Raw genomic sequence first — 19,026 nt, forward strand, 5'->3', positions numbered from 1 at the left:
ATTTTCACCAATCACAATTGTCGTGTTGATGACGTCAACAAATAATGACCAATCACAGAAGGCGATTGTTGGTCTCCAGTTAGTTAGATCTGCAATGGGTTTGAAACGTGCGGACGAATACAGCATTTGGGAATGTGCGCGACGAGGCAGAGTAGCCATTTTGAGATGATATCGCTGTTGAGAAATCCCGTGAAGATGCTGAAATCAACGAACATGGTTACAACACAGATTGTTTCTCCCTCCGTCTCCTCTCTTCTTTCACCATGGCAGCTGTCAACCGACGGGACATTAGCAAAGCGGGGTATCGAGCTGTGCTCACAGAGTTAAAACGTCATTGGTATGAAAGAGGAGAGTGTCTGTACATTGTCTCAGTCGAGACATGAAACACCGTGAGTTCTTTTGTTTCCTGCAGTCTGAACATCTTCCAGCATCTGTCACAACACAACGTCTCATTGACTGCTTGAGTTAATTCACTCTTGTACTGGACAGAGAAGTGAAGCAGATTTGATTTCCAATGGCCTCTGTGAGCCTTGTTTCCAGTCCCCCAGCCCCTGTTTTTGACAAAAACATGACAGACTCTGAGCTGGCAGGGGACGAAAGGTCGAGTAACAATCTTAATGCAATTCTTAACACAATCATCTGTGCGTTTCAGTGCTGTGCATCGACATTATTTTCATTTTTTTTCTCATCACACATTTGGGGGTTTATACATTTCCTGGTGCCCCTTTTACAATTCTTGCATGCCTTTTCAGTGCATTGATTGCCTGCAGTTTTCCTGCCTGTCTGTCGAAACGATTCATTCACGTACATTTCCATGCGATGGGAGACATAGTTATGTGTACTGTAGTGTTGGAATTAATCCATTGCTGCGTTGTTGCCATCTGCAGGGGGTGACGTAATGGCACGCCCATTCTTAGTAACCTTCGTTCCCTCGCTGGCCGCTAGGCGGTATTGCAACATGTTCACTCAGGGCTGATATGATGGTGATGATGACGATTGAGCACTTACGATAGTTTATATCTACCCTAATGTCCATGTACATCATAAAATTGTACAAGTTGACATCTGACGCTTCAGTAGTGGACTGGTCCAGTTTTTTCTCATTCAAAAAAAAAAATTCAAAAACCCACCCCCAAATTTACAAAAGAATGGGATTGGAATATGAATTGCAAATATGCAAATACACAAGAACAAATTGAGTATTGGAGGGTCTATTGTCCACTAAATATGCTAACAATATTGGCATCAAAGCAGCAATATTTATCTTGGATTTGATTGCACAATAACTTGTAATGAGAGACCAACCCTCTTGTAAGGGTTAACGTAATTACACCTGGTACATTGAAGAATTTTGCATGCGTTTTGCACAGTCAGCGTGCATGGTATGCAAAATTCAACTCTGTCGTTCCTGTGTAGAGTTTGCATGTTCTACCTGTGCTTGCATTGGTTTTCTTCCTCCCACATTCCTAAAACTGAAGATTGAAAACAAAGTTAAAACTATAAAAGTTTGATGGAAGTGGATTTTGCACATATATTATTAGCTTTGGCTTTCCCAGCCTTAGTAGAAAAAAAATGTCTAGCAAAAGGCATGCGATCCAATAAATGTTTTTTTTTTAATCCCGTTGTTACTCAGAACTGCTTAAAAGGATATTGAAATGGATCGATTGAATCAAATAATTTAGGGCGCGGATTTGCTTTTTTCATACACTTTAGTGACCGAAATACTCACCTTTTAAATGACATTTCAGGGAGGATGGTGAGTTGGAAGATGGAGAAATAGACGATGAGGGAATCGGGATAGAGGAAGAAAACAAAGAGGCCCTAGAGGCAAATGAAGACAAAGAAAAGCCAAAAGAGAAGGAACGGGACAAAGCGAAAGAAAAAGAAGACAAGTCTCACAGGCACTCAAGGAAACGCTACAAAAAGACACGAGAGAAGAGAAGGTCGAAAAGGAGGAGACGGGACAGACAAAAAGTAATCTACTTGACCTTACAATTTAAATTGAATTGACTCCATTATGTAATTTATTTCTGTCTGTCTGTCTCTTCAGCATCACTCATCTTCAAGTAGCTCCAGTTCTGACAGCTACGACTCTGACTATGACCGTCCAGAGAGACCCAAAAACAGGCCGAGTCATGGATCTGGACGTGATTGTGACATCCAGAATACTCAGGTGAGTATATGCACCCCACCCCTCATTAACTGTATATTCATGCAGTTAATGAGTCTGTTTATTTTCCAGTATGGACGAGACCAAAAAGCTTCACGCGGCAACTTGCATAAGTCGCCGCCGCTGCCTCACAAAAGCAGCAATTTTGACAAGTACAGTGATTACAGCGATGACTATGAAGATGAGGAGGATCATTATGAAGATGAGTCAGAGTACCACCAGTCGAAAGATTCAACACCCGGGCCAGGAAGAGGCCGCTATGCGAAAGAGCAGATGATGGGGAAGAGGGGGAACATGAGGGGCATGAGACAATGTGAGAAAGCACCAAACTAATCTTTCATCCCAAACATGTTAAATAGCAATAAAAAAAGCACAGATTTGTTTCACTGCAGTTGGGCCGAGAGGAAGAGGCAGAGGAAGTGGACCGGGAAGAGGACGTGGGATGCTCAATAAGAACAAAAAGATGAAGGGCGGCAAACCCTGGATGGGACGTGGAGGACGAGGCAGAGGGGCTGACCAGGACATGGAAGACGTCGCTCCTGTATGCCCATCAAATCTTTTATTTTCAGCAAATTATTATGGGCCACTAACATGTTCCTATTTCTTTGACAGGAAGTGAAAAATTCTGGGTTTCAGAAGAAGCGACTGATTATGAGCAAAGAATTTATTAGTCAACACACAGTGGAACACAATGGAAGATACATTTGCAAGTACTTCCTGGAAGGTCGATGTATCAAGGTACGCTATTTCGAAAAAGTTTTACTGTTTGCTGCTTGAGCTTTTCTCTTAAAATTTTACATAGAGATGCATTATGGAAGCAAGAAGTAATCGCATTTTCTTTTTAACTAACTCTGAGCTTTTTTCCCAACATTCCTTATTTCTAGGTCATCTTGAATCATTTAAATCTGCATGTGATTGCAGTGACCACTAAAAATGCTTGTAATTGTCCATAGATTCCACAAGATAGTAGCAAAGTACAATTATGGTTGAGTGAATCTCCTCAACTTACTTAAACATACTTTCTAGACACTAAGGACAAAAACATAATAGTGGATGATAGTTCTTCAAAAAAATCTGTAGATGTCAAAGTGTGATTCAGTTGGCTGGCATTCTCTGTATACTGTTTAAAAATACTCAACTCAAAAGACAAGTGCTCATCTCTTCCTGTAGGGGGAGCAGTGTAAGTTTGAGCATGAGCTGGTCATCCCAGATAAGAAGAAGGAACTTTGTAAGTTCTACCTCCAGGGATACTGCAGCAAGGGAGACCATTGCATTTACATGCACAATATCCTTCATTGACAATCATACATGACCTTGTAAAAGTAACCTGACCATTCAGTGAGACTCCTTAATTTGCGACCCAACGTGAATATCCTTGCAAGTTCTTTCACACCGGAGCCAAATGCTATCAAGGTGACAACTGCAAATTTTCCCATGATTCTCTGACTGATGTGACGAAAGAGTTGCTCGATAAGGTGAGACATGTTTAAAGTGTAACAACTGCGCAATTCATAGGAATTCAAAAGCAACTAATAGTCAAAAGCAATTAATAGTATCTTTTCTGCACACACGATAAGATCATTAATACTGAGGAGGAGAACGCCCGTGAGGATGAGTTGGAGCTAGAGGACCTGAGAAAACAAGGCATCGCCCCGCTTCCCAAGCCGCCTCCAGGGGTGGGCTTGCTCCCCACGCCAGGTCAGAGCAGCCCAACAGATGAGTCTGCTCAGGGAGGGAAGATCCCCTCCCTATTCGAAATCAAGGTTCATCCGACAGTGGACCTGGCGCATAAAATTGCCTCAAAGTAAGTCAAACCAAAATTAGGTTATGTGTTTTATCAAGAACCCTTAAATCGTTTTTTTTCTCAATACCAGTGAGACCAACTACCAGGATTCTAATGAAGGCACTGAGCAAATTAGTGGCGGATCAGAAGAAACACAAAGTGGAGCTTTGGTGTCTTCAGGCTCTGACGGCACCACAGTCCCTTCCTTGGGGTCGCCAAGTTCTGTGGGTTACCCAACAGGACCACCCATGAGCGCCCAGAGCCCTCCTGGACCACAGCTGCCACATGGCTACCCAATGCAGCAGCCAATTCCACCTGGTCAGCCGCCAGGGTTTCATGGAAATATAAATCATCACGTGAATATGCAGAGGCCTCCATTCCCTGCAGTGCCAGAACTACAAATGCTGCAGAATATATTTCCATTTCCATCGTTGAGCCAGAACCCACTTGAGGTCCTCAACAACTTGCTCCAAAACCAGCCAGCGGGCCATCACGGTTTATGTCACAGTCACCGGTATGAATTTTGAGTTGCCAAAGGTACAATGGATCTTTGTTTTTGTTATGTTAGTAGAGCCCGGAATGAACCAGGTCCAGAACCTGCAGCAGAAAATTGGTCCAGATGTTCAGTTGCAGTCGTTACCACCAGCGGTGCAGAAAGCCATCATTTTACACCTGACCCAGAACCAAACTGAGTCCAAGCCACATGAGAGCGAGCCACAGAGAGCAGAGAGCCAAAATGATAAGAATACAAACAGAGGTGATTGTCCCTTCTGATCGTAAACAGGTTCCACCAGAAGCCCAGTCTAACTTGTTTGATCTTTTCCTCCAGATGAAACAACAAACTGGTATTCCAGCGACGAAGAGGGTGGGAGTAGTGTCGCGTCCATCCTCAAATGTCTGAAAAGGCAGAGTGAGATGCAGCAGTCCAAGACCCCAACACAGGCTCCTGCAGCACCTCTGGGCGACCCACGACTTGTCAAGGACAGAACTCAACCAAGTGACCCACGTGTAAAGGCAGACCCTCGGCAGAGACCTCCCGATGTGAAAAAGGAGTCTGATGCAAGTTTGGATCCACGACTGTCCAGGGACCCCCGGAAACCGAGACCTATGGATTCGAACACCTATCGACAGCCAAACCAGCCGACTGGCCCAAAAAAGCCTGCTGGTGAAGAGGATGATGAAGGGGAGAGGGAACTCCGAGACAGAGCAGCTCTCATCCCATTGGAGGCCAGTCCGGATGTGGTGCTACGGGACCCCCGCTGCCAGCTGAAGCAGTTCAGCCATATTCGGGTGGACATTCTGCTTCAACGTCCAGCCTTCGCCCAAACGGTAGTCTGGGCTCCTGAAGACCTGATCCCGTCTCTGATACCCAAACAGGAGCATAGCATCAACCTACCCCTGCCACCTTTAATCGCTGATGCTCAGATGAACAGAACAAGTGTGCCAGAGCAACCCCCTGCCTCCAGCCCCCCATTGACTGACCCCAGACTGGCGGCCACTCGTTTAAAGGATCGTCTCGCTCGTCTGCCATCTGGATCCTCAACGGAGAGACCTGTAGATCCGCGTCAGCAAAAGAATATAGACCCCAGAATCAGGCGTACAACAAGTTTGGACTCCAAGCTGCTGGGTCAGAAGGAAGCTACGGGAGGAGTTGTAGAAGCCAGGTTACAAAAGACCAGTGCTAGCCCCACCCTTTCCGAACAGCTGCCACCCTACGCGCCACGGCTGGCTTCATCTGGGGGCATCCTGGAAAGCCCCACGACAATCCTAGGAGGAATCAGTCTGTACGACCCCCGAAATCAGACAGAGTCAGTTCAGAAGGATCAGGTAGAATCTCCGAAAAAAGCAGGCATTCTCAAACATCCAGTGAAGAAAGACACTCCTTCAAAACAAGCCACCTCCCCAAGTCAAGGCCGCGTCTCTTTGGAGGAGATGAAAGCCACGGACAATACCTCCAAGAACGATCATACTCCACTCGACAGTCCACAGCCATCTTCTCAGGACTCCATCATCACTCCCCACGCAGTGCATAATCTTCCAGTCCAGGCGTTGGCAGGCTTGATCCGACCCCAATACACTGACGCCAGGCAGGCCAAACTGGCAGGACCAGGGTCTGCAGGGGCACAAGAGGATGCAGAGGAACAGAAGGAGCAGAAGGAAGTTCTCGTAGAGGAACCCAAGCAGATGGACGAGGAGGAGCTCGAAGACAGGACTCTCAAAGATGTCTTCAAGACTTTTGACCCCACAGCTTCTCCTTTCTCCCAGTAAACTGCATTGAATTGCTATCTTGGTGACACATGCCAATCAATATTGAGCTATAATTCTATTTATTCCTGTACATTCACTTTATACATATTCATAAGTGGATGGTATGGCAGTGCGCATGTTAACATCTCTATTTTTTATTCGATTGTTGATTTGTCAGAAAGACACTTTTCCATTTCCCTGCAGTATATTTCTACTTGAATTGTGAAGTGGACATTTAACTATACTTAGTGTTTCAATTTAAATGTGTATGAAATTGTTCTGTTAATATGGTCTACATGCATTCAAGTTGTGAAGTCCATTAAACATTTAATCAAATATTTCCTATTGACAAGTAACATTAAACTCAATAGGTGAATCTCAACAAATTAGAAAAGCCTTTTCTAGTTCACTCAGAAAACATTGATAATCAAGGTGGTATACAAGTTAATGCAAATTTAAAATTCCCCTTCTCAAGAAATTGGAATATTACATATAATCCAAATGTCTTAATTTAGAAAGTAGGTAGGAATCAGTTGTTAAAGATATTTTCCTGTATTTAATGAATTCAAGTGTTCTTTATTGTACTGAAGTAATACATTCATTGAGATGCACTTGTAAATAACAATTTAACACTTATTTTAGCAGTTTTTATATCAAACGTGTTACCTTAAAATGAGCTTGTATGAGTATTTTAAGCCATTTTGGAGCTTTTATTTGTATTGTTTTTGCAGCCTTTTAAAGACATGTTTCTTGTATGTCTATTTGTGGTGAGCTTTGTTTTCTGTGTACATTTAATCACCTTTTAAATACAGTCCACTGTACATATCTTAATGTGAATTAAATGTTTACACTACAACCTGACCTAAAATTGCATTGAATGAATCTTTTTTTTACTGCAGCTACATGAGTCGTTATGTGAAACAATATTAAATACGTTGTCTTTCTCAGTCAACAAAGGCTTATTTTGACTGATAACTACAACCGTTAAAAAAATAAAACACATTCCCTCTCGGACATTGTCAAAGCTAAGGGTGATCTCCTTAAAGCAAATATTGTGGTCTATTGTAACCTCTCCATTGAAGCATCAAGTTGGACCTGTCTTGTACTGAAGATGCCAGACTTGGTATGACGGATTGTGATGAAATCCTCCTCAAACCCAACTCATCCGTTTTGGGGTTGGAGGTCTGCTGGGCTCGGTGGATCTCCAGGTTCTTCTTCCATTGGAAACACAAGGCAGTCGCTTCGGCTCCATCTGAATTGGGCTCCGGCTGCTTTAAACCCTCAGATAAGAGAAGAAATGCAACTTTAAAGGATCTTTAATGTTGTTTTATAATATGTAAATGCCGGTCTGTCCTGTTTACTGTGATGCAGGAGGTCTCTGCTGCATGAACCCCTTTAAGGACTATGTGGAGGAGGTTCTGTGTGTTCTTCACCAGGATCTCATCAGATGATTTACATGCGGGTGTTACAGAATTGACACTGCAGTACAAAAGAAGATCTCATTGCATTGTTTTGGTCTCACTTTTTTTTTCTGTTTGAATACCTGGAAAGGATGCTAAGCTGGTTGGTGATGGTGAGAATCTGCTCCACTATGAGGGAAAGTTCCAGGGCACACTGTGCATCCAGGCAGTGGTTAGCTATGACTTGAATAAACTTGGTCACCGATTGGCCACTTGTCATCACATCTTTGGCTGCACACACAAACGCTTCTTTGTTCTAAGATTAAAACAAAGCCCAAAGCTGTTACAGTTATAGTTAAAAACAAAATCCATAAGGGTGCCCTCTAGTGGTGCTTACCAGTATTGGGCCTCTATTCCTCAGGTATTGGGTCATGTGGTACAGTGTGTCTGCCATCTTCCTGGTCTCCTGGACTATCTTGTTGTCTTTTGGATCCCAACTGGCACTTTCTTGTTTCAGCAAAAAGGAGGTGGAGGTCAGAGAGGATGCATCTTTGGAGCCAGACGTAACCTGCAGAGAAATATGAAGGCATGAATCTTGAACAAAATGCCAGACATGGGGTGGAAAATGGCATAGAGCAATATACAAATACATATAAATATGTATGGAACATGCACTCTATTTGGTTACCCAACAGACCAATATGGAGCTATTCCACAAATTATTATTTAAATACTTACATCCTTTACTGTATTTGTGAGTCCATCTTTCTTCCAAGCTGACACTTTTGATTTTACAGCATCTTCACATATATGCCAAGAAGCTTTTTTTGTTTCTTTATATCTCTTTCCATCACATGTCATAGGAACATTCTGGATGCAATCATCTGATGTTATGCCCTGAAGGCCTGCTCTGATATTGTCCTTTACTTCTTGGTTGATTCCATCTTGCTTACTGATCTCCTCTACCAGATAGTGAGCTTCTGCTGACCAGCACTGAATCTTCACCTCCAGGTTGAATATGTCATTGACTGAGCTTGTTTGTGACATGAGACGCACCATGCTGATGATGTCAGACATCACTAATGACAAATGTGTGTTAATGGAACGCAGGTTGGCACGTTCACATGTATCCCGCATGTAGACGAAGCTCTCTTCCACTTTTTTGGTGGCATCTTTTACATTCTCAAGGAGTAAACTAATGGAATGTTTAAGTCTTTGGTGTGCGTCATCTGATTTGTTCTTCTCAGTTTGCTTTGCTGCCAAATGAGCAATGCTGACAACATTGTGGAGTGGAGTGTCATAATATTTATTTGCTTTACTCAAAAGCCCAACGAGCTCTTTCATCTTAATAATGAGGTTCCTCCGAAGAAGCTCTGGCTTTGCAAGCTGCATGACACTTGGCGGTACAGCGAGGTCCTCCGTTGCTTGAAGGTAGCGCTCAGTCAGCGTCTTCAACTCACTCCGGTAAGCTGTCAACTCTTTTGATTTAAAATCACTTTTACAAGTTAGACTGGTGAGCCTTGCAGCTTCCTGGATTCTCAGCGAGCCTTCCGATAAGATGAGAAGTTGCTTTTGAGGAGAGTGTTGGGTCATAGCGCCAGACGTTCCCAAAATCCTATCCAGAGAATTGAACAAAATGCAAATGGAGAGACCCCAGTGGATGCACAGACCCTCGAGCTGATCCAGCTGACCATCAGATGAGGTTGTAAACTCCATCAGATGTCTTGTGTTGTTTTGGGCTTTGTGCAGTTTGTTGTGCAAAAGAGTCATGGTCTCCTGGTTTTCGCTTTGAGGGGTCACATGTGAAGACGTGAGCGCCTGCACGGTGTCAGCGCACCGGTTCATCACTTCACTGAGCTGCTGTTTCACATCCGTTGTCTTAGTTACTTGAGCTCGCCTCAGCTCGGTGTAAATGACGTGATACCAAGGTTGGCTTCCTGGCAGCAGAACTTTTCGAATGTTGGCAATGAGGTCAGAAAACCGAGTACAGAGTCTGCAGATGTTTTCTGTGCCTAGCGACGAACTCATTGCCGTCTCTTGAGCCGTCTGGACCAGCAAGGGTGTCAGTGACACCAGTTCAGCTCGAAAGCGTTCCAAATTCTTACAGCTGGCGTCATCTACGATGGCTAAAGCTTCTCTCGTTGCTTGGGAATAGCAGTTTGAGAGCTCAAGAACACCAGTGCACACTCGGCTGAGGACTGCAACATCTTTTTCTTTGGTCACAATCATGAGTTCTTGTATGAGGGGTAAAAGTTCAAAGTCGAAAGTCATCTGGATCATTTTGGGTTCCTCTAAGGAATCATCTATGTCTAACTCATGATCATATTCTCCATCGGACTCCTCCTCATTCTCTGTTTCCGTTTCAATCACATCCAGGATGGAGGAATCCAAACTTCTCAGCCCACGATCCTCATTCAGATCACAAGACTCGTCTTCGGAAAGATCTGACTGACGGGCGCCCTCCCGCAGAGGACTGAGTAGATGTGGATGATGGTGACCATCCAGTCCCTCTCTGAGGACTTTAAAGTGATGAATAACAGCAGACGCATTGTCAGAAAAGGTCGAATAGTGCTCCACATTCAAACGGCGACCTAAAAGCATGTCAGTGACCGATTGGTTCATTTTGCTTTGACAAAGCTGAGCTTGTTTCAGCAGTACCAGGAGACCGTTTCTGTAGATGGGGTCCTCGCTCTGGTCCAAGTACATCCTGACTGAGTACGTCACCAGCTGCATGTGACGTCTTAGGTCGGTCGCATGTTGACTAAAGAGTTCGTAGCTTTGCTGTCTGTATGCGGCGTCACAACCACCGCGGTCATTTGTTATTTCGTTAATGGCAAGACTCGTAAACTCCTTGACATCCATCACATCACTGAGAGCATCCTGGAGATCTTTCATCACTTCTTCCCATATGGGAAACATTTCTTGAAGCTTTCGAAGCGTCTGCATAGAGTTGTCAACCAGTTCCAGAGACAGAGGAGCAATCTGAGCTTGGAGTCTGGTAAGACACATTCGGGAGTTCTCCACATTCTCTAAGCTCTTTGCATCTTTGGCTGCGGCAGAAAAAAAGCTGGCAACTTGGATGAGTCTATCCAAGGAGGAGATGAACTCTTCCACTGAGGACTGAAGAAAGCTCACGTCGGTTTCTATGGAGGAATCTGCAATCAGAGTTTGACTCACCGACTGTGAAAGTTCTTCAAACGCAGATGCTGCAACCAAAAAGGTGTCTAACAGTCGATGAAGAATGGCTGCCATCATTGCTCTATCGAGATCTTCTAGGAGCTCCTCTAACGAAGCGCAGATGTTTTGAAAATGCCCCTCGTGATTCTCCGGGGACTTTAAGATCAGTTTTATGTCAGACCACAAGTGGAGAACATGTCGACTGTGGAGCACTACTTGTTGCTGGAATTCTGTTTGAGAAGAGTTGGCCACAGTCATGCAGTGAAAGACAAGATCTCGAACCAGAATATCCAAGTCACGACCTGGTAACAACGACGAGTTAGACCAACCTTCCAGTAGCTGTGACAAATATTTCCTCTTCTCGGTATAAACCCCACAATCTCCAAAAGGTCCTCTTTGACGTTGGCTTTTTAGGGTACTCACAATGTCGTCTACTGTGCTCCTCACCGTGTCAAGTATGTAGCTCTTTGCAGCTTGGGCTTCCTTGCTCATTGGGTGCTTGATAGTCGTGCAGCTAGCGGTGTGCATCATGGGGATGCACCTCCTTAGGGTCTCCAAGGAGTATCCAAGTTTTTGGGCCTGCCGGGGGTCCTTTAAGGAATCTGCTCTCTCCACGGTCAGGCGGCTGAGGAGGAGCAAGGCATCAGAGAACGACTGAAAGACTTGGACCAGGGACTGGAGGTCTGAACAGGAGGCGAGCTCAGAGAGATCCTGGGACACTTGAGCGGCAGCTGCAAGGATTTCTCTCACCACAGAGTCATCATGCACTAGGAGAACCTGAGGGAAGTAAAACAAAAAGTTAGCATGAGCAGCTACTTTCTAGGGCCACGATAATTCATCACTTTGTTTAGGTTATATTCACATTTATGGAGATTGTGCTAATAGGTCATATTAATATTACAACCTCTCCTATAATCTATTTTTGCTAGACTTGAGTATGGCTGCAGAAACTCATGAGATACAACATCTGCACCAAAACATCTGGTTTTGTTCACCCATATTGGAGTTTACAGTATAACAAAATTGAAGCCCTTCAGATGATGAGTATACCGTCCACTTTTTCCAACCTTACTTTGACTACTCCTAGGAAAACGGCTTGTGCAGCAGTGATGAGTTCCTCTTTGTGCGCAGTCAAATTGGGATGGATGCTGAGCTTCTGGGCCGCTAGGAGCACATGTTGGCCTGACAAAGTGATGGGCTCCAGTAGGGAGACCATTTCTTTACGGAGCACATCATCGTCCGTGTCAGTGCTATGTCTGGAAATGGAGAAATGGTGTTAATTTGGAGATAAGAGTGTATTATCGGCCTATCTGTGATCAATACACACCTGGAAGCCACTGCAGCCATATTGCTAGTAGCTTTAGCTACAGTCCGAGCTGCTTCTTCCAACTGACTGAAGTGTTCGGGCTCCTCTAGGCTGTCACACAGCAGCACAAGGTGACACAAGTGACATGCAAACGGAGCAACCACCTGGTCTGCCGCGGTTGTTCTTATCAGGCCGTGGTCCAGGAATGAAGACATACTTGTAGCTTAGTTTACACAGAGCTTCTTGCAGGTCTAAACAAAGATGTTCTAAGCAGTTTGTTAATAATTCAGTACAGTCCGCAACAAGTGCTTGATGACATTGGTTCCCCAGCAACGGGTGTCACGTGACAAAAAGTCATGCTGTAATATTATCTTCACCTTAAAATATAAAAATCTTGAGCAAAAAAGAACTTTTGATTTTTCAAAGAGCAGATGTAGCAAATTTGAGTGAATATGTCAGGAATGAGTTGATCCAGGGCGACCAAATGCAGCTTGAACCAGGATTTATTGAAGGGAAAGGGAGTTGGAAGGGAGGTAGGTGGGGAACCGAAGACTCACAGCCAACAAATAGACAGACAGACCAAAAGAAGTGCACAAGGTCAAAATTCTGACCTTGAGCCTCCAGACAGACGGGGGGGAAACCAGACGACAGGAACAGGAACACTGGGCACAGACATGGACGGAACACAACAGTAGACACCAAAAAGCAGGAACGCACAGGTAGGGTTTAAATACATCAGGTAATAAGCGGGAGCAGGTGACAAACGTGATGATAACAAAGGGGTGCGGCTGAGGGAAATTGACGGCCGAGTGTGCTCTGGCATGGGCGTGACATTTTTGACATTACTTACATTCTTACCTGAAATGTAAAAATGTTATTCTAGATGCTTCTTGGACTTGAAGATATATTTATATTGCATCTGTAGTGTTATATATATATATATATTTTTTTATCAATGAACGCAATGAGGTTGTGTTGCCTGTTCGTATGGGGCACAACAACCAGTAGAGGGCGCCAGACACTATCAATCAAATGAATAATATTAAAAATAATAATGAAAGAAAACAGCATTTGATTTTTCCACTCAAAAATTATTTATCATTTGATAAATATACAACCTCAATACAATTTTTAAAAACATCCAACACTCTATAATGGAAATGATAATGGGGTGACAGTAGTATATTGGGAACAACTAAAACCATCAAAACTATTTCCATCACAGTTCAAATTGACCCCCAAGGAAACGTCAAGTGTTGCTTGTATCTGCATTAAAATTTGAATGATCAATGAAGCTGACTGAAGATGTGACGGTGTACACAGTAAATGCTATCATGCCAGTGAAATTCTTTGGTAACATAAAAAGTCAATCAACAGAACACAACAGGAAGTAATAAAAAAAAAAAAAAAAAAAACATAGTGAGCCCCTCAATGCTGCAGACTTGGAGAAAGTCTGAAGTACACCTCAATATATACATTGATCTTTGTCATTGCACATTTAATTTCATCCAAACACACTGGATATGAGTGTCTATTAAAAAGTGAGCTAAAAATACGTGGGAAAAAATTGCATTTAAACTTTTAGGTTTGCAATGGAGAACTTGAAAATACCTAAAAATGTTACATTTTGGGGGACATTTTATGTACATTTCCTTTCACTGTATTTCACATAAGTCTCAATGACGTGGCTGGGGGCAGTTAAGCACCATTTTCAGTTCGCTAACATTTTATTAGCCTAATAGAATACTTGCCCAAGGAAAAATACCAACGTACGTGCTAAAAAAAAAAAAAAGATGTTTCTTTACATCTGCTTAGATTCTCAGTCATCCAGGTCATGAAATTGAAAAGGAAAAACTGGGGCAGTTGGATTTAGGCAATTATGTTTTTAGGTTCATTTTATCTTACAATGATCTCTAAAAAGTTCATTTATGTGAAATTATGTAGTGTAATATATTGTTGCCTATTTTTAGGGCATGAGTCACACTACAGGCCCATGAGGGGGTCCAATCCCACACATACATCTGGCTGTGGAGGGCCATGTAGCTCAGGTTTCTTACTCCAGACTCCATATGATACTATAACTACACTATATAGTCGTATACTTTTACATCACGGTCAAACTTAATACTCGCAGCTGTCGTTGGCTTGCACATAAATCATAACATCTTATCTCATGACATTTAGTCAAACATTTCCTTGAGAATTTCGAACATGATCCGTTAAGATGGGCTGGATACAACATTAGGCACATCAGCGCAATCTCATCGATCTAAAAAATGTTGTCTTTGAAAAATGAACTATGTTTGTTATTGTGGTTTAAGTTTGCACAATATCACACTGACAGCTGTTCGGAGGTTTTCATTCTCATGTCCAATCAAAATAATCCAATCATAACATTAGATAAAACCTGTCAGTATAACACTGTGAATCAAAAGTGGGTTATTCAAAATAGGAATTTTTATTTACAGCAAATTTATTTACTAACTTTGTGGTCAGGGACTAATTAACACATTGCACGTTAAAAACAAATCCTTAATACAAAAAATAAAGGCGGGGTACTTGGTTATCATTGTTAGTGCCATCCGAGATGAATGTAAAATGTGTGCCTTGGCTCAATAAATGTTGGCAACTGCTGGTGTAAAAGATGGAAAAGGCCGACCCTTAAAGTGTTCATATTTCTAATGACCTCAGTCACTTGAGGGCCAATTCTGCCGAAAGCCACAGAGGCTACAGTGTTTTAAACGGTGTGCGCGCGCGTGTGTTTGTGTCTCAAAGACACCAAAAACTTGAAATGATAATCAAAGAGAGAACACAATCTTCCACTTTCAATAAGGAACATGTCCAATTTGTTCTGGGCAGGATATACTCCGTAGCTGAGGCATCCAGACGTATCAGTGCTTTTAGGAAAACATACTACAGACACAATGGCCACACCTCTTCTCCAAGACCACCTTTTGCACAATATGGCTTAAAGTGTACAAAAATAAAGTTGCTATGTAACACAGCCCTGAGGTTTTTGTTGTCCACCAGTATCCACATTAGGACTTTCAACTGGCAGCGCCACGCCGCCAACTGTAAGTTATCATAATTCTTCATCCTCTGTCAGGCCACGCTGTCACCTCGCAAGTTCCTGGACTCCCACCCTCGAAAACATATCAAGTCTCCAGAAAATATGGAGAATATTCTTCTTCCACATATGGAAGGCTTGATGGGCCCGGTGCCATTGCGGCGGCAGGCTGGAAAGGAGCCCCGTGCCGCTGGCTTCATCCTGACACAATCCGGAAATGTCTTTGGCGCCAAGGGGACCCCCACCACCATCGCCAGCACGAGTATCAATGGTTCTTTTCCATCCAGTCCCAGCTATCATCGCTGTCCTTCCTGTTCCGCTCGGCCTCAATGATCTCGCGATACCGCCGACGGAAGAAGCCCATCTGTCAAAGACAACAAATGTTTACCTTGGACTGCTCCTCTATTATTACATTTACAGTACTTACCAAATCTATTTGACAAATACACTTTAACGGACATTGCAAGTGCAATACATTGTAGGAAATAGAAAAGAACTTTTGTTGGTTTGTAACACTGGCGGAGTTAGACGAGGGGTTGCGGGGGCCTTTTTTGAAGAATATTTTGCGTTTGTAAAAAAATGTGAAAACATACAATCTTGAGTAGTTTTACCTTCCATAGCAGCACAGCTAGGAGCAGAAAGATGAGGATCCCCACCAGCAGACTGATGGCGATGATCCAGCCCACTACATAGCCTCTGGGCTCCTGACTGTGCAGTGCCTCGAAGATCAGCTGTAACACACGTGTATACACTTTTTGTCAGGTGTGTTAACTCTTTCAATGCCAGCCATGAAAAAGAGAACCTATTGAGAGCCAGACAATTTAGTGTCTTCAACACTCACAGAATATTGTTTTTATGTCGAGGTAAACACAAACTACTAAATGAATGATTAAATCTTCACTTGCATGAACCAGTATCCACAGAAACTTTGCTCTGTCCACTCCCATAAAAAAAAAAAAAAAGTATTTAATTGCAATTGATGCATGAGCATTCAAAGAGTTTATAATGCACTTTGTACATATTTGTGCAGAATATCGATACATGGTGTATTTTCATTACTTTGGGTCCTGGGAAGGGACAATATTTCTAATCCATGTCATGTTTTTTTTTGTTTTTTTTTCAGAAAGGCTGCGTTATTAAATATCTTTTCTGATCAATGGTGTTTTTTTTTTTTTTGGTGACCGTTTCCCTAAAATATAACTTAATATTATTAATATTCTATTACAATGATCACACAGGTGAAGGGCAATGCATTGCATGCATTCATCCTATTAGGTCGGATAGGTCCTTTAAATCATCCACTCCCTTTTAAAATTTAGAGTCTCCATATATCAGAAGTATTTTTCCTTCACAGCTCATAGGTTTAGCCTGCTTCCCAGTACATTGACCTCTTGGCTCATCCATCATTGTCAGCAAGTCCAGTTTTTTTAAATGAATGCAAAATACAGCAGTTCACCGCAAAATCCTGTATTAGCATTTCAATATTATTATTACCAGTGCTTTGATTTTTGCTTAATTTTCTCATGATTTCTTTCTGTTTCCATCACAATTATATGATAATCTTTGCTTTGCGAGTAATTTAATTTGATATTCATTCATTTCCAACATTATTACTTTGACTGCTTTCATGTATTCCCACTGCATTAACTTGAGTGAAAAATAGCATTCCACTGAAACAACTCGAACTTGCCTGTGTTTATGCTGGCGTGCAGGAATCTAGTGAAGGGCCGTGAGACGCATTTATTGAGTTACTTGTACAAAAATGATCTCAGACAAATGCAAATTTTGTCCATTTGTTCAGGTCCACAAGAACGCTCCACAAAAGGCAGGAGGTCATCGTAAATGCAGCTGCCTGGCTCTGAAGTGCCATCTGGCCTTCGAAATGTGGCAAATGTCGCACGAGATGACGAGAGAGCACAAATGAAGATAATCTCTGCTGAATCGTTTCTCGCATTAACACCTTCGCCCGAGTTGTCGTGTTGGAATTCAACAACTGCATGGACAGATGAATATCCCCCTCTGGTCATTGTTGGAATGCGAAGTTCAATGTAAAGTTCATACATCATGGATTTATGTTGATGTGTTGACATAAAATAAGTGATGAGAAACCCAGCTTGCTGGCCGGCCGCAAGTGCAACCTGGGACTACAAATCAGACTTTGAAGTGTGTGCGTGTTTACTACTTAATGGTGGTGGGGTGAGCATGCCTGGAGCTCAGGGTCAGGAAGCCTGCGGTTTGGTCACTAACGTAATTATTTGAGAGATGCTACCTAAAGCATCGCGGGTGCTCAATTCAATCATCTTGACTGATCTTCTGAGCCATTCAATCAGCGAGGAGCAGCGCTTGTCCTTGCTCCCAGCAGAAGTGCCACCACATACCGAAAAGCTCCAGCTGTTCCACAGAGGGATCAACACATCTGACAGCAGATGGTAATGTAACAAATTTTCATGTGGATTTATATTTTTTGTTAGCAGAAAAAAAATAATAAAGTCAAATAAATACAAAAAAAATAGGGTTATCACATCACTTTTTCTTTCGCGTTCGTGTTCATCCTCGTCCCATGTAGTAGGTACATACTGGACTGGTCACTACTCAAAAGGACAATTCGTTCCAAACATTTCCCATAACATGAACTGATGTTTTTTCAATTTTTTGGTGAGGTTTTAAGGTATGCATCTCCTGAGAGTTCCGCGGCCACAAACCTCAATGTGAACGCTTCTTATTGGAATTTGAACAAACACATTTTCACAGCAGCCTTTTTTGCAGGCTTTGCAGAACAAATCTCTAGAACAACATTTTGTACTCACAGAGATGTCCTCTGGCAGGCCTTTGGGCACCTCCACGGACCTCTCATTTACTTGCACATGGCCACGTGTTACAAACTGAATTACAGAGGATGTATCCTGCAGAATATATAGCATTGCATTTAGCCTTGGGCCAAGGTCACAACAACTTACAAGCGATTGACTACTTGTGGTCAAACATCTCTTACCGTCTTTAGAATTTCAGTATTGAGTAATAGCTTGATATCTATATTCAAGGCTTCTTCTTTCAGCTGCGGCCCCAGATGGCAGGAGATGGACATACACGCTCTTCCTGGTCGGTCACAGTCCTGATACAGGTAGTAGAGAAAACATGTTGAACAAAAAACAAGATGGCTGTCGGACAAACATGTGCATGGCGCATACTTACCAAGACTTTGCGACCTGATTTGGTGAAAAAAGCAAATATAGTGTGGAAGATGCTCTCTCGATCCTGGGGAATCGTGCAAGGTGTTGGGTTGCTATGTGGGGTGCAGTTTCCTCGGCCGTCGGCAACCTGAAAAAAAGACAATAACGAGGAAAATGTTTTTTTACTGAGCATCAGAACATCAAGTTTTGAGAAGGAAACAAGTCAGAATGATAATGATGTAAATGCAAAAATTGCCCCAACCGGGGAAAGTAGGAGGTTTTCCCAAACAAGAAGTTGCACCCTTCCTCAGGTTTCTCATATGGAGTGATTTAAAGGGAGCTGCTTTACAGCTCAATGCTCCCTCAAGGGAACACTTCCCCTTTTCCCCTCTCTTCACTTTGACCTGAAACTCTCTAGGTGAACCTCTCCCATCACCAGGGGTCATGCATCTGAAATTCGACTACTGATCAAGAAAACGCAAGGTGACTTGATAATAAATATAGCCGACTCTCAAAATCCCCACCACAATCAATGTAAGACGCTTATATAGGAAAAATAAGCCTAAACGAATGAGCCATTTTTTTTCAAACTTCCTGTGTGCTCTGCTGCCACCCAACACGGCAGACCGCACACTTTACTACATTACTTTCTGCCTTCATCCTGCCATCGCTGCTGTGATGATTCATCGGCCCTAAACCTGCTGGA

At 42.9% G+C, this 19,026-nt stretch overlaps 3 protein-coding genes across 8 annotated transcripts in view; 1 reads left to right on the forward strand and 2 right to left on the reverse strand.

The window, feature by feature from the left end:
• Window positions 1-97: 97 nt before the first annotated feature.
• On the forward strand, window positions 98-7,073 carry zc3h6 (zinc finger CCCH-type containing 6). Of its 5 annotated transcripts, XM_088384766.1 has the most exons (13): window positions 98-389; window positions 490-600; window positions 1,749-1,974; window positions 2,051-2,173; window positions 2,243-2,483; window positions 2,563-2,711; window positions 2,783-2,908; window positions 3,341-3,455; window positions 3,536-3,645; window positions 3,724-3,974; window positions 4,045-4,448; window positions 4,522-4,710; window positions 4,783-7,073. In XM_088384766.1, the coding sequence occupies exons 2-13, from the start codon at window positions 515-517 to the stop codon at window positions 6,219-6,221; spliced, it is 3,459 nt and encodes a 1,152-aa protein (XP_088240892.1). In that variant the 5' UTR covers window positions 98-389; window positions 490-514; the 3' UTR covers window positions 6,222-7,073. The 5 variants fall into 5 exon arrangements, with proteins under 5 accessions (XP_088240892.1, XP_088240891.1, XP_088240893.1 ...); XM_088384765.1 differs by having other exon boundaries at window positions 98-600; XM_088384767.1 differs by having other exon boundaries at window positions 98-600; window positions 4,525-4,710.
• On the reverse strand, window positions 159-12,836 carry LOC148393336 (uncharacterized). 2 transcript variants are annotated; one of them, XM_088384763.1, is made up of 8 exons: window positions 12,695-12,836; window positions 12,105-12,194; window positions 11,850-12,033; window positions 8,339-11,554; window positions 7,998-8,168; window positions 7,744-7,916; window positions 7,562-7,679; window positions 159-7,480 (listed from the first exon to the last, which is right to left on the reverse strand). In XM_088384763.1, exons 1-8 carry the CDS (start codon window positions 12,817-12,819, stop codon window positions 7,241-7,243), a joined length of 4,317 nt encoding a protein of 1,438 aa, XP_088240889.1. In that variant the 5' UTR covers window positions 12,820-12,836; the 3' UTR covers window positions 159-7,240. The 2 variants fall into 2 exon arrangements, with proteins under 2 accessions (XP_088240889.1, XP_088240890.1); XM_088384764.1 differs by having other exon boundaries at window positions 12,105-12,334; window positions 12,695-12,789.
• A 317-nt stretch (window positions 12,837-13,153) lies between these two features.
• Window positions 13,154-19,026, reverse strand: part of itga9 (integrin, alpha 9) — a 36,474-nt gene continuing 30,601 nt past the window's right edge. The window contains exons 24-28 of the mRNA XM_088384994.1: window positions 18,343-18,468; window positions 18,143-18,262; window positions 17,958-18,053; window positions 15,762-15,881; window positions 13,154-15,514 (exon numbers count right to left, since the gene is read on the reverse strand). Coding sequence (XP_088241120.1) covers window positions 15,416-15,514; window positions 15,762-15,881; window positions 17,958-18,053; window positions 18,143-18,262; window positions 18,343-18,468 — 561 coding nt within the window. The 3' untranslated portion in view covers window positions 13,154-15,415. The remainder of the gene's footprint in view (window positions 15,515-15,761; window positions 15,882-17,957; window positions 18,054-18,142; window positions 18,263-18,342; window positions 18,469-19,026) is intronic.

This window comes from Syngnathus floridae, chromosome 9, assembly GCF_059516105.1.
Source record: "Syngnathus floridae isolate MCC-2025c chromosome 9, RoL_Sflo_1.0, whole genome shotgun sequence".
NCBI classification, from domain to species: domain Eukaryota; kingdom Metazoa; phylum Chordata; class Actinopteri; order Syngnathiformes; family Syngnathidae; genus Syngnathus; species Syngnathus floridae.